The sequence below is a fragment of the Stenella coeruleoalba genome (genome assembly GCF_951394435.1).
Source record: "Stenella coeruleoalba genome assembly, chromosome: 10".
NCBI classification, from domain to species: domain Eukaryota; kingdom Metazoa; phylum Chordata; class Mammalia; order Artiodactyla; family Delphinidae; genus Stenella; species Stenella coeruleoalba.
The window spans coordinates 93,608,043-93,623,655 of record NC_137156.1 but is presented as its reverse complement, the minus strand read 5'-3'; the positions used below and the strand labels follow the sequence as shown (position 1 = coordinate 93,623,655).

The window sequence follows — 15,613 nt, the reverse complement described above, 5'->3', positions numbered from 1 at the left end:
GGAGACGGGATGACAGAGACGGTAATGACAGCCGGCCATCGCTCAGCTTTTCTGTGGCGGTACTGTTCTCAGATCCTGACACGTGAAGTAGCAGAAAATCCCTATGATGGCCCTGCCAGGAAATGGACTGTTCTCCCCATTTCGTAGATGGGGAAACTGAGGCACAGAGCAGTTAAGTCACCAGCCTGGAGACCACATGGACGGCAACTCCTGGAAGTGCCTTCCTTGCTCTGCTTTTTGCAAGTAGATCCCTCGTCGTTTCTTGTTTTTGGCCGCACCACGCGGATTGCAGGATCTTAGTTCCCCAACCAGGGATCGGACCTGCACCCTAGGCAATGAAAGCGCACAGTCCTAACCACTGGACTGCCAGGGTATTCCCAAGTCCCTCGTCTTAAGTCAACACTTCGGCCTTGATCATTTTTTATCATCAGACACATTCTAATACTTCTTGTATTCCCTTTATGGATGGTTTCGCTCGCAGAAAGGTCAATTTTATGCTTCCCGTCATTTAACATAGGTACAATGAAGTGGTTCTTTTATCTACAACCCTACAGGTCAAGATTCCCTGTAATGACAGGAGAATAAGCAGATAGAGGTCTGTCATTTAAAAACCTGCTCAGGAGGGAAATAATGGAAAATCAAGACATTTAACCACTCGGCTCAAACCGGAACACAACTTCTGCTAAAAAGGTCTCCTGGATCAATAAATCTATCAAGCTCATTGCCATGGGTCTTGGGTCTTTGAAAATACCTCCCGCTCTTACTGGTACTACATGTTTTCACTGGAAAATGGATCCCATGAGAACTGTCAGAAGGTGACAGTCGCAAAAACATTCTCCTTGTAAGCGCTGGCTGAGGCCAAGAAATAAGACAGACAAAGGTGCACATGGAGGCAACGTCTCCTGACCCAGATGGTGGGCATCATCTATCATCACGATCACGCACTGTGATCGCGCACCTCCTGGGCTCCTGATAGCTGACCTGCTCCCTGGGTAGCTTTCCTCTCCAGATGCCCCAAACGCTGCATACAGGGCGGGCTACGACCTCGTAGACCAGGCACATCAGTCACCATGAAAAAGAGGGGTCCGTGAGGGGAGGAAGGACAGAGGATGCTCTCCTAGTTGCCCACATGTAAAATCTTTCAACACCAGCAACTCACCAGCAAACTGTAGAAGAATTCATGGACGAAGAGCCCCATGGCGCAGATCAGCAGATACAGCAAATGATAAAGGAACTCAACATCCAGAACCATGGCTCGGTAGCCTCTGGTGAATGTGCCACAGTTGCCCACAAAGCTCATCAGAAAGATGATTTTATTGCAGACCTGACAACAATGAGAGCAACAGTCAGATAAGCACGGACCACGTGCCGAACTCCAGACTCTTCACAAGAGCCGAGGGCAGTTTGCCCCCAGGCGTCTCTCGGCGCCTGTGCCCAGACAAAAGCTTCCTTTTGCACCCAGGGCCCACCGAAAGCGCCGAGAACTGTTCTGCGGATCAAAGTCATTTCATTACTTTGCTTTTCAGGCATATTGCAAGTTAACGTGACAGTCAAATAACTTCATGGGCAACACTAATCAAGTGGCATTTGTAAGTGACAAAAACAAAATTAACACATACTGAAATTATGATTTTCAAGATGAATCATTTCTAACATCCTTCCATGAGTTAGTCAAACACAGAAGTCACCTCAATCCACGAACCCTGTGATCAGCATGATTAAAAGTGTTTTCTAACTTTCTGTTACATGCTACGCATGAGAGGGTTGCAATTTAATGAGGAGCAGCCAGTTCTTGTCATCCATTGCTCCTAATCTTACAGGGAAAGTGAGAATTCTCTTGGGGTGGGCAGGGGAAAGTAAGTGACTTCAGGATGAGTTCTATTCCCCTGCCCCCCTTTCTGGGAATAACTTTTTTTAAAACTTTTTTTGGTGATGAAAGTTAAACTTATTGTGGTATTCATTTTGTAATTGATATACATATCAAATCAAAATGTCATACACCTAAAACTAATATTATATGTCAATTACATCTCAATAAAAAGTTAAAAAACGATATATGAAAAGTATGTAACCTTATTAATAAGCAGAGAAATGTGATTTTCCCCATTTCTTCCTTTTCATAAACTCATATTTCATTGAAACAGTCATATATACATGGTAAAAGTAATAGCATTTTTTCCCAATAGCATAAAAGAGTATGAAGAATAAAGGAAGTCTCCCTCCCAACCTATACTATCAGATCCCCCCAACTCTCCAAGAAGACTAGTCTGATCCCCCAGAAGGAGCCACACTGGGACCTCGTAAAGTACCAACGCTTGGCCCTTCTTGGGTTGGGAGTAACTTCTGTTCTTCCTCTGGGGAGCCATCCCTTCCCATGTATCGGTCCTTGAGGTCTGGGTGGGGCTCCATCCTGGCCAGTCGGAATTATGGCAATCCCCTGGCAACGACTGGTTCACGGATAGGCACGTGACCAAATGGGGTCAATGACACCCACTGAGATCCTTCCTGGGACCGCAGCATAAGACAACTTTGTTCTTTACCCCTGACCTTGGACCTGACAGAAAGTGACCTCTGAGGCTGCTGGCATCCATCCTGCATTACCATGGAGCCCAAGGGTACCACCAGCGCAGAACCAAAAGAGAGGAACTGAGCCCTGACGCTACTGTCCAGCCTCCTGAATGCAGCCACACCTGAAGCCAGGCGCTAGGATGCTCAGTCACATTCTCTCCTTTGCTTCTATGAGCGTGGATTAGGTTTTCTGACCCCTGCAACTGAAGGCTGACCTACTGTATAACAGAGTCCCACCTCTGAGAGAAACCCCATGCCTGAAGTCTGCCTATAGCAACACGCTGCCAGAAAAACCTGAATCAGGAGAAAGGTGGAGAGAGTGCGCTTCGGCTGCACTTGGTAAAACCGTCTCCTGCTACCCGAGCTAGCCTGGCCACAGGTGCTGCGGAAGCAGTGCCAGTTAATCTGGGGGGTCAGTGCAAGCGAGCTTCTCGGCAATCAGATAAGGGGGGAAGCCGACACCCAGGGAGAAGGTTCGGCTTTCTCAGACAGGCTAACCTTTCAATCCACCAGGTCGTTTTCCTCTACTATTCTAACTTTTGCCAGTGTAGGATCTTTTTTAGGGTGAGAAAGCATCATTCGTTCTGAAAGAACTGTGTTGCTGGGGTTTCAGAGAGAAAAAAAAAAAAATGGCCACGCTCTGCTCGACATTCCAGGACCTCACACAAGCCCAGGCACCTGCGGTATTAACAGAGCAGTGCACTTCACCTGAGTCCACTCTCCCCTTTAACTTCTGCCCCCGTTTTCTCTGTCGCTTCACCAGCAACTGTTTCCTATTCATGGTCTTAGTCTGCTGTCCCCACTTCCTACGGACCCCACTTTGGTTAGTGTCAGATGTGGCTTTTGGTCCCCGCTCTCTACTGCAGCGGCTCTCCCCACGTCCCCAGGGATTCTCCAGGGCACACACGGCCGTCTTGCCCTGTCCACTCCTAGCACCCAACCCCAGCTCCTGCAGCACCCTTCTCACCACCGTCCCTGCACGTGGCTGCCAGGACACCACCCTGGGCTGCTTCCCCAGCTCTTAGATCTCCGACATTCCTTCGCTGTGTGTCCACAGCCGCTATTCCTTCTCCCATTGCTGCATATGACATTCCTCTTTTGTTATCCCCTCTGAGTAATTGTTTACTGTTTCAGCTTCCCCCCCCCCATGCCCCCGAGCTAATGGTATTATGAATGGTCATTAATTATCCAAACACCAACTGACTTATGTTAAAGAGAAAACTATGGAATGACCAAAGGCCAGAGAAACAAAAGAATTAACTCGCAGAAGACAACCTCTGAAATACTGAGTGTTTTTTCCTTTTATTTATTTGTTTCTCCAGTATTTCTTTCTTAAAAAGCTTCCTCTCACTGCAGGTGAAGCCTGTATTTCCTGCTTCAATGCTGATGTGGCTCTGTCACTCTGGTCATGGCTGATTTCCAAACATGAGGCCCAACATTAATAGCCTGTCTTGTTACCTCGAGCCCAGTGAGCCAACAGTTTTCGTCTGTTTTCACCCTGAAAACCAGGTCTTGCGTGACTTCATTTTAGCTGGAGGCATCATTCTTCTCCCAGCCCCCCGTGACTAAAAATTTGGAGTTATACTTGCCTCCTTCATCACCCAGTCAAGACAGTGATACCTTCTTTGCCTGGAGAAAAGGACCCAGACCAAGCCCGGCACTAATTTCAGGCTTAAGGTTCAGACCCAATGCCCACCACGTGTCACTGTTCCCTCCGAAGCTCTGACATCTGTACCTTCCTTCTTCTCCGTTATGACCAAGACGCAGGCTCGTCACACGTAATTGAAAGCCCTGCTAGAGGCCCTAAGTGGTCCCCCAACCCCCTGCACAAATCCGTGTACATTCATGCCACTACCAAGGGAATTTTCTCAACCACTGAATTGCTCAAAAACCCTGAATCATTTCCCACTATTGGGAATAGAATTTCCCAACCTGTATTCTATACAACACTAATTCCAAGTGATACTTTACAAAAAATGTGGGCAAATAAGTTCGGGAAACACAAATACCTGGTGTCCCTTTCTTCCAGATTCATAACCCATATCAGCATGTTAAAGTCTCAGAAATGCTGCCGTGAAAAACCTTTCATGTTGCTTAACCCAGCATTTCGCACATGGATTTGACCAAGGAACGCTCTTTTCACCTAAGATTTATCAACTTAGAACATGCTGCCCTGGAGGATGAAGCCCCAGTGCGTCTTCCTGAAATGCAGGGCCCAGGTTCCCTGTACAGGATCAGGCCCTACATGTCAGTACGTGAGGCACAGAGGAGGCGAAGCGCAACGGGCGGCCATCTCCCGAGCAGGCCCGGGCTCCCCTCGCTGCTGTGGCCTGTGGGGAAGATGCTCTGCTCAACCCCTGCTTCCTGGCCCCACTGTCTCCATTCTTTAAGACAAAACTTCAGCCCTGTCCCCGTTCTCCCCTAGCGCCCTTGCTGCCTCTGCCATCTGAACAGCCACTGGGGGACATTTATGATTGCCCTCAATTACTGGATTCACCTTTTTTGCAGTATCACTTCCATTTCTGAACAGTGACCTCAGCTTCCTTATACACTCAGGGCAGAACCCTCTGGAAGGCAGTTTTAGATCCCCACATGTCCCAGTTCGTTCCTCTTTTTCAGCAGGAAACCTCTCCAATTTATGGCTTCATATCAGCTGCGTCCATTTCCTAGGAATTCTGCAGAGGCAGCTGGCATCTGCCCATCCACAGCGGTGAAAGAGCATTTCCAAATGTCACTACTTTGAGGTAACTCTCCTTGATTCTCTTCTTACCTCTCCACCTGCTCCATCTCTGTCAACGGTTCCTCTTGCTTCTCTGAGGTCCTCACCAGAAGTGGGTGCTGTGTTATTCCGTCATTTGACTTAACTGGCTAAAATCTCTTGTCCTAGCACACCTTTGATCTGATTGGCAAAACTAACCCAGATCTCAACTTCTCTCCCTTTGTCTGCCTAATTCTGAGAGGAATATTCCCTGAAAATGAGACTGCCAGTGCCCAGAGAGTACGTTAAGAGGTTCACCATCTTGTGACAAGGGGAAGAGGGAGACGGCCACCTGCAGCTCTCCTTTGCTTCTGCTATTTTAACAGTTGACCCAGATAATATTTTTCTGCACCGGAAGCACAGGCCAAGATTCTGGGGAGGATGGAAGGCATTCCTACTTGTAGGTAAACAAAAAAGTGGCGATGAAGGTATTCATACTTACGTTGAAAGCTCCCAGAAGAAACAACGTGGGTTGTAATCCGACCGAAAATATCAACCGGAGAATTGTGGAAGCGATTAAGGCCCGGATGCCGTGGGGCTTGGGGAGGGCAATGACAATGGCCAGAGATATGAGCATGGCTGTCCACAGCAGCCCTGACCAGTGTGGCTCCAGGGTTCCTGGAAAGACAAGGCAGGGCTCTCAGAGATCAGAGCTTTCACCGGGTACAGGTGACAGACCAAAACAGGTTTAACGTCATTTTCTTCAACCACGTCTCTGGCCTTGTATGTCCCGACCCTCACGTCCAGTTCTCTGCCCCAGACGTAACCAATCACATCCATGTTTTCTTACCTGCAAGCCTTCTACTGATACATGTTCCTTCTACCTGGGAAATTCTCTCCCTTTCCCATCATGTTAAGTCTTAGCTTAGATGTCACCTCTTCTAGGAAGTCTCCTCCTCACAAAACATGCCAGGCGCTCCTTCCTTCCCTGATTCTTGTACCCCTGGTCATCCCTATGGGACACTGTTCTCTAGCGGTCACTGCCCCCTCCCTAAACCCCATCCCCACCAAGACTCCAAATTCCCCAAGGGAAGCACTGGGCACCCAGCAAGCACCCATCAAATGAGTTTGTTCCATGAGCAGAACTCATACATGTGTCACACTTCACTCTTAGGGGAGGCAAGCTGGAAGAATAAACTTCTAATTTCTATTAAAAGCATGCTAAGGAAAAGTGCAGGCCCCCTGCCTGCATCAAATTTCTTCAAGGCAAGGAGGAAAGCAACTTCCGTATCATTAGCATCATCCTACAATTAGATTATCCTTGTAGTCAAAGAGCTTATACCAGTTTTTGTCATCTCTTGCTATTGCAAGTTCTATTTAGAGTGTCCCACGAGACGGCTTGGTTATGTAACATGAGCCAACAGGGCTAAAAATAAGGTACTGCAAAACACTCATTAAAAAAAAAAAACACCCCTATTTCAAACGCTGTCACGTTTTGACTTTCCTTCAGATGTAAACAAGTAGCACTACATGATTAAGGCCACTTACATAAAGGAGTTTCGATTCTCCAGAACTGCTGGGACTGAAGCACCGCCAGGGAAAGAGACGCCCCGGCAGGTTCCAGCTCTTCCACGAGCCTGCTGGCTGCCCTAGTTCATTTCGTCCACACCTGCTGAGACTCACTTTCTCTCTGAAAACTGTCCCCCTAACCCCAGCCACCTACCTCTTCCCTCTGGATAGCCTTCAAAGGTAAACCTGATTAGGAATGGGCGCCAAGAGGCAGAAGCTTCTCAGAAATCCAGGAAGAGGTGCATGCTGGGGCCTAGGTGTCCCTTGCTGTGCATTTAACAACTGTTAGATATTGTATCAAGCCATTTACGCGGATTATCATGTATTTAACCCTCTTGATCACCCTATGAGGTTGCTGTTATCATCTCCATTTTACTCCAGAGGAAACGGAATCTTGGGTTACGTATCTTGCCTAAGGTGACACAGCATATACCAGGAGTATATACGCCCCTGGAGGAATGGGCCTTAACGATCATTAAAAAAAAAAAAAAATCCATCCGTTTTAAGTGCACACTTTGATGACTTCTGGCAGTGTATACAGTCATATGACCTCATGTAACTGCCAACACAATCAAGATATAAACAACTTTATCACCCTAAGAGGTTTCCTTGTGCCCTTTGCAACTGGTGCCTTCCCCCATCTCCAATGCCAGGCAAATACGGACCTGCTTTCTACCACTGTAGCTTTGCGTTTTCCAGAATTTCATAATGAGAAAAATAATCATATTTGTAGGTAGTCTTTTTAATTCTTTCACTTAACAAAATTTTTAAGATCCATTCAGGTTATTGTGTATATTAACAGTTTGTTCTCTCTATTGCTGAGTAGTATTCCGTAATATGAATACACCACCACTGATTTATCCACTTAACAATTAATGGATATGTGGGTTGTTTCCAGTTTGGAGTTGCTACAAATAACGCTACTGGAAACAACCAAGTACAAATCTTGGGGTAGATTTATGTTCTCACTTCTCTTGGACAAAAACATGGAAGTAGATTTTGGGACCCTAAGTACATGCTTAACTTTAGAAGACCTAACCATACTGTTTTCCAAACTGATGGTACCATTTTCCCTTCCCATCAGTAATATATGGGAGTTCCACTTGCTCCACATCGTCACCAATACTTGGTATCGTCAGTTTTTCTAATTTTAGCCATTCTAGTAGGTTTCTAGTAACATGTCATGGTGGTTTTCATTTGCATTTCTCTAATAACTACTGATGTTGAATATCTTTTTATGTGCTTCTTGGCCATTCATATGTCTTTTTTTGTGTGAAGTAACTGATCAAATCTTCTTCCCACTGTTTTAATTGGGTAATCTTTTTATTGTTGAGTTGTAAGAGTTCTTTATATATTCTGGATATAAGCCTTTTGTCTGATGTATGATTTGTAAGTATTTTCTCCCAGCCTGTGGCTTGCCTTTCATTTTCTTAAGCACTTGATTATCACAAACTGCTCTTAAGAGCTCAGTGTAATAAATGTGACCAGTACAACACATGTACTCAAATCCTGAAGGGGACAATATAAAAACCTGCTGTCTTCCCACTATAAAAACAGAGGTGATAATTAATGCTAGATTCCAAATAAACAATTATAGAAAGACTTCTTTGAGACAACTGGAGAAACATGAATATGGACAGGCTATGACATGATTTACTGTTAGTTTTGTTAGATATGATAATGGTATGGTGATTATACACATTTTAAAATATTCTTAGAAGTTAGAGATGCACAGTGAAATATCTATGGGCAAAATGACAAGATGTCAAGACTTCTTTAAAATCTTGCAGAAAATACAGTAGGAGTATAAATGAAACAAAATTGGCAAAATGTTGGTAATTGTTAAAGCTGGGCTTATGGGTATATGGCAGTTTATTATACTGTTCTTTCTACTTGTGTATATATTTGAAAATTTCAACAGTAAGAAAGTTTAAAAAGTAGTACTTTATGTGCTTTAATCATCATGCCATGTTTACAAATTCAGTATGAGACCTGAAGATGCCCAATTTTCATGCTGTTCAAAGACGCTGTGACTCATCAGTTCTGAAATAAAGGGGGAAAATGATACTTCTAAAAAGGAGCTTTTAAGGCCACAGTGTCCTTGGCAGCCACAAGCCTTGGAAGTCACAGAGCCACGTCGGCACACAGAGCAAGGTCGTTACACACCTCAAAGAGGGACATTTTGGAAATCCTGGTTTCAGGATTCAATGAGCACAAATATTGCTCTCAAAGAAATACTTTCAGGTAACCAATCAGATTTTGTTTCTAGACCGGGCTAACACAACCCTCCTCTTGAAGATGGTCAACAGTGACTATAGAAGATGCCCCCGACACATCTTCCAAAAGAAAAAAGTAAATCCCTCTGAGTGAGTGGATGTGTTTGAGGTGATCTCGGTCACTGCATAATGGAAAGGGCTTCCTTAGGTCGGATCAACCTTGTTCTCTCCAAGGACATCTAATTACGTTTTCTGTTGAGTCTATCTGCATGAAGTTCTATAGCCAATGCTGCCAAAAAAGGAAGCCTGGACTTCTACAGATCAGCCAGGGGTGATGTCACCTTGAGTGCCACCACTGTAAAGATGGAAGGACCTTTAAGAATCATTGCATCCAGTAGTTCTTGAACTTGGATGGGCAAGAAACAGGATGCTCCAGAGATCCTGACTAGGTCAGCAACTATCTTCTCCTGACCTCCACAGGAATTTCTAAATCCACACCTAGGTTTCACAACTACTGGCTCCATTTAAGCACCTCTTAAAAGAGAGGATAAGGAGAACTAATTGAAGTGGCTGACCCGGAGTCACGTGGCAGGTGAGTGGCAGAGCCAGGCCTAGACACGAAGTCTGGACTTTGTAAATCTAGCTGCTCCACTGGATGAGGCTTATCATGGAAGAGGAGAGAGGTGTCAATGAACTGTCCCCAGCACTGGCCTCAAAACTGCCACAAGGGACCAGTGAAGAAAATGGCCAAGATATATTAAAAAAAAAAAAATCAATTTTAAATATTTTTAAAGAAGTGGAGGGTAAAACGAAAACACATCCAAAGTAATAGTTGAAGAATCTGCTATGATGTGCACAACAGCTCCCCAGAGGTGAAAAGAGGCCTGGGCTCTGTCCCCTCCACCTAAGCCCTGGGTTGACCACTTTGCGCTCTTACCTCTGCTGACTGGCACCCTGGTGAAGGCAGACATTCCCCCCAGGGGCAACACCCTGCAGCCCTGTGGACCTGCCCAATGTTGCAGCCAAGGACACTTATGATTCCTGATATTGCATTTTAAAGGAAAATGCCCCTTGGGCTGGTGTTTAAGTACGGCGTTTGGGGGGAAAACCATCACTTAAATGGAGCCTTCAACATAGCTTCAGGCCAAACAGAAAAGCTAACGCCTCAAATGAGTAAGTTAGACACATCACAGAACATATGACCACTTTCAAATCTGACCTTAAACTTACTTCCATTACGTTCGTGACATCTGCATTATTAAATCCAGAGCCGAGCCTGGAATTTACCTCTGCGCTGTTTCTGTTTTTTTTTTGGTCTTACTTTTGGGCTCTTCATCCCATTATGTTTCACACAAGGTGGCTCCTGGCAGGTTGTGACATACATACGGGAGGTGATCTGCCAAAAAGCTCTGATGAGAAATTGAGCTGAAAAGCAGGCCTCCCAGGAGGCTGTAGCAGGTGTCAGAAAAGTAGGCCGTAGATGTTTAATAGAAGAGGAGCTTCCGCCAACCCCCAGAACCCCACACGCGTAAATGTCTCCAGAGAGCCGTCACGCAAACCGAGGAGCCCCAAACAGAAAAATGCGCCTCCTGAACGCCTTGCCTTTTCTCAGCAAAATGTGCAGAATGTGCATACAGATGACTGGAAGGAGACGGTGGTGGGGGAAACCCAGCAAGACCATGGACAGCACGTTTCGTTATGTGAATAAGGGCACGTAGCTCTTAACAGACTAAAGTGCCAAGGATGTACCGTCTGCAGTCACTCAAGCCCTGCCTCACCCTACCTCTTGTCAAAAAAAAAAAAAAAAATTCCAGAGGTTTCCTACAAATTCTTTAGTCTGAAATCAATTTCACAAGTATGGCATGGGAAAAACACATCTACTGGACTGAGCATCAAAATATCTACGTGCTAGGGCTAGCTCGGTCGCTGACTGGCTGTGTGACTTTGGCTGAATCGCTCAGCTTCTCTGACAGTTTCCCAACATATAAAACAAGGAGGCTGCCTAAGATGAACCCTTACAGTTTTAATACTGTAAATAGCTTCTTCTCTTTCTTTCCTGGCAAATAAATACGGACACACAATTTGTATTATTTCAAGTTAGATTTAAAAATAAACCCGTGGTAAAAGCTACACTCTCATTTTGTCTGAAAATGGGTAACTGGGATCCCGTAACTTGCACCAGTACTTCCAGGGATCACGTTTAAGATGCAAGTCACAGCCTTCCTGCTGCCTCTGGAATTTTCCTTGAAATTAAAGATATGGATGGTACCTCCTCGGACTCCTTTAAATGGGTAGAAAAAGGCCACAAGCAGATTCATCAGGACAGCCAGGTTGAATGAAATGCTGCTCCAGAAAGACATGTTGCGGGCACACCAATACAGAACGGGCTGGGCTGTGGAAACAAGGACAGAGCCCCGTGAGGTTCAAGACTGCAAGCCAGAACGCTGGGAATCCACACGGCCCTCCCGCTCCGCCCCTACAAGTCCACTTTTGTTCCCAGTTTTTACCACAACAGTAAAAACGATCGTTTGTTTTGAAGGTGACTCATAGGCTCAGAACGACACCAGATTGGTTTGTTTCTGTTTGGAGTACTTACTGGAACAGAAGATGTATTGGGGGCTAAGGAGGAGAAGAAAGGGGAAAAGTCGGAGCATCTAAAAACCCTGCATGCCCCTGTCAACACCATCAGTTATGGAATCTTGGGGGTTATCCAGGGTTCACGCGCCGAGTCCTCAGTTCCCCCTGGGGTGCTGGGACTGGATGAGATGCCTAAGGAGAGCCGAAAATTCAATGAAACTTTGAGAAGTGGGGGGCACTGGTTGGGGTGGGGGGACACACAGCATTCAGAGTTGGTTCAGCTGGGCCCCAGGCTAGGAACAACGTTACCTCTTCCACATTCTTCCCTTGCTCGAAATTCTTCACCAACTCACTGGTGACTAAAAGCAAGATAATGATCCTTTTCCTGAAACCAGGTCATCTGCCAACTAGGAGTGGGAGTTCTGCCTGGACGGTCAGCAGCGGAGCTCCCATTTGCAAAGGCTACAGTAGAGAAAGGATGTGGAACCAAAGCCCTCACAAAGGGCGAGAGACCCTGTAGGCAGTGCTGCCATCTTAATCCGTTGTTACCGGCAGGTGATACCACACTGGCTGCATCTCAGCATTAGGAGAACAAGCCGGTGACCAGTGTGTGCACGGGTGCATCCTTTTCCTCTGAACTCTGCAGTGGTGCCTTACGCTTAGGATGATGGCAGGAATAATTTCCATCTCCAGGCCAGAGGCAAAGTTTCCAAAAGACAGTCTCATTCAACATTATCCTCCTCCAAAGAAAAGTGTGGAGTATGTGAAAATGGATCTCTAGCATGTTATTTCTCTCTCCCAATGAAGTCATCATTTAACTTTAGGACAGCCGCCAGGGACACATCCAATGACTCTCGAACGATGCCTATAGCAGTAGTCAAGCCTCTGGAAACTTCTATCCAAAATAAAGTTATGGCATAATTAAACAGAGCCCTGGATAATTTAATAACTGCTCATCTCACGTTTGCACTTTTTAAGAGGCCATGTTTCCAAACTGTAGAGTTTTAGAGCTATAAGCATCACCTAGTTTAAAAGATCTCATTTTATGGATGAGGGAAACTGAGGCCCAGCAGAGGATGGAAGGCATGGAGATCTCATTCCCCAGCTCAGAGACCTGCTGGGCTCAGTGACAGGGACAAAGTTAAGCGGCTCATGTCACCATTCAATGGAAGAGCTGACCAGGAGTCAGTCCCACCTATAGTTAATGAATGACTTTTTCATAAGTTAATTGCCAAAGCAAATTTAAGATGAGAAATCACCCGCTCTGTAGACAATGGCTATTGGTGTTTCTTCTGGGACTGAAGCCCATTTCTGATCTGAATATGAACATTCCAGAGAGCACAGAAGAGACACATGGCAAGGATGGCAAAGGGCTGAAAACTGTTGAAGTTGAGTGAGGGTTTCATGGGAATTTACAAAATCCTCCCCACATCAGTGTATGTGTAACAGGCTCATAAGAAGTTAAAAGACAAAAAGGCAGGAACTGGCAGGGCTCAGTGATGGGTAAGCCAGAATTCCCTTCAGAGCAGCTCTCAATACTAAGTGTGAGAGTAGCTGGTCTTCAACGATGGTCTTCAACTATGGCAGACAGCTCACAAATCTTACTTTTATAAAACTAACACTGTACTTAAATTGTGGTGTCACTGAATATGAACAAACATTCCGTCCTTCAAGTCAACCGGGTATCTACGCAGGTGCAAGAAGACAGGGTACCATGATCCCAGATGGGCAGGGCGATTTAAATAACTGCACCTGGGGCATCTCTTGGTAACCCTCCTCCCTAGCTTGTTTGTTTGTTTTTAAGGAACTGGGCTTGCTTGAGGACTTGGACTCCATGTGCATGTAGCAAGAGAATTTCCCACTCTACTCTGATGTGTGTAATAACCATGAGGGTAAACTCCATGTAATACCACATAACAAAGTGTCAGCATATGCAGCTCTGCCTCAATTTCCTCTCACTATCTCCTAGTTTTCCTAGCCCAGAGTTTTCTCTTCACTGGGGCCAGGATCTTCAGGAGAAGGTGTCAAAGAGGCACAGTGGACAGAGGATGTGAATGCACAGAATGGGTGTGCGTGTGTGTGTGTGTGTGTGTGTGTGTGTGTTTTGAGGAGAGCAGGGAAGAGGGTTTCAAGAGAGCACAGGACCTGAGTATCTTAATACTTGCAGAAGAAAAGATGAAGCAATCCGAGTCTCAGACAGACCTTACTGTGTACCTGAGCCCTAGCTACAGATTCTCCAAAGCACAGATGATTCTCTGTGATACTTTCAGGAAAAGGAAGAGGAGCTTCATGAATAAGCCAGAGAAATCTTTTCTGCAGACTTATTAGAAGAGGAATAAGCTACATAGAGAAGAAAATATATTTCATTTTAATTGCACTTCTGAGTACATTTCTCCCCTTCCTAAATATGCAAATCATGTTTAATTCCGTTATTACTTTCAATTTTTCTCTTACCAGCAGAAAGCTATGAAGCCAATTAAAATCTCTCAGTTGACAGCCATAGCTGTGTTTAAGCTTCACTGAAACAAAAACTGTTTTTGAAACAAAGACAGACTTAGTAAGAGAAGGTATTAGCTACAATGCAACATAAATCTTGGAATGATGAGATGGCCATTCTGCAATCAATCAAACAATCAGGTAGTCTTAATTCCCCACTTTATAGGTGAGGGCCTAGAAGAAGTTAAGTCATCTGCCCAGAGCCACAGAGTCAGGGAGTGGCAGAAGGAGCATGGAATTCAGATCTCCCACCTCTTGGGACTGAGGTCTTCCTATTATGCCAGGCTGACGACAACATCTCAGGGATGACAAGGTATCTCCCCTCATCATAAAAGGTGAAAGACCTTTCTTTCAGTTCATAAGCCCCACTGGAGAGCCTATTTTATATACCTATTTGACAACACAATTCTGAGAGAATGAATGTATCTGACCAGTCTTAGTACTTAGTAGACCCGTACATTTGGTAAGGGTGAAATCACCATTTTAATAACTATTTTGGAGGTTTGGATACACGAATTCAGGATCATCCCTTGAAGTTGGAATTATGGACTATTTCAGTGAAGAGCAAAATCAACAAATAAGAGGAAGGTGCCTTCTATTTCATGGAATAGCTGAAAACACAAGAGTACACGACGGATGGGGTCTATGTCTACCTTTCTGGGTGTCTTTTTTATCCTACTGCCCAAGCATGGTGCTGTGTAGACATTCAACACTACTCACGATGCTTCAGCGGGAGGAGCTTGGGTCAAGCCCACAGCGGCTACGAGGACACACAGAGAGTGGGGCAGCTTGTCCTCTAGGTCTTCTGAGGGCCACACCAAGGAGGACACGCCCGCTGTTCTGCTAAAGGTGGTCCAGACACCAAGCATGGGGCTGGGTGAGGAATGGGTTGGCTCAGCAAAACATATGATAATGCTTTAAAGTGCCGGACGATGAGGTGCCCCTTAGAGATCAGGGAGGATGGAGTGGGGGTGAGGTGAGAACAGCGCCTCCTGGCCAGCCTGCTTGCACAAGCCCCTCTGACACCAACCGAATCTGGGGAGGCAGGGAGCAAAGCAGTGCAGTGGAAGCAGTAGAGGAGGCTAGTCTGTGCCAGCCCAGGCTGGTAGGGGCGGAAGAGGACAAAAGCGTCCAGAAACTGACCTCTAGCCCAGCTTCCCCTCACCGCAGCAGGAGCCCCAGTGATCACAACTGCAGCTGGAATCCAGGAATTCAAATAAAAATCCTGGCTCCTGACTAACAGACAGGAATAAAGCACCGTCCTCTCTAAGTGGGTCGTAACAGTTGGTGCCTAGCGTACTGTCGGTACCGCAGGATCACGTTAAAACCCTAATGAAAACCGGGCGCGGAGAAGCCTTCCGGGAAAGCCCTATAAAAGTATTTTAGATGAGTAATTGCAGCCCGCCTGGCTGGGCTCCGCCACGGGACTCGCTGGTGGCCAGTGACGCATCTCAAGCGGTAAATGATTCCACTGCCTATAAAATGACAC

The 15,613-nt window shown here is 45.8% G+C and overlaps 1 protein-coding gene across 2 annotated transcripts in view; it reads right to left on the bottom strand.

Moving 5' to 3' along the window:
* Positions 1-15,613, bottom strand: part of ITPR1 (inositol 1,4,5-trisphosphate receptor type 1) — a 321,065-nt gene that overhangs the window by 37,290 nt on the left and 268,162 nt on the right. For both annotated transcript variants that reach the window (XM_079933479.1, XM_079933480.1), the window contains 3 exons: positions 11,321-11,443; positions 5,769-5,944; positions 1,160-1,324 (listed from right to left, as the gene is read on the bottom strand). In XM_079933479.1, the coding sequence (XP_079789605.1) occupies positions 1,160-1,324; positions 5,769-5,944; positions 11,321-11,443 (464 nt within the window). The remainder of the gene's footprint in view (positions 1-1,159; positions 1,325-5,768; positions 5,945-11,320; positions 11,444-15,613) is intronic.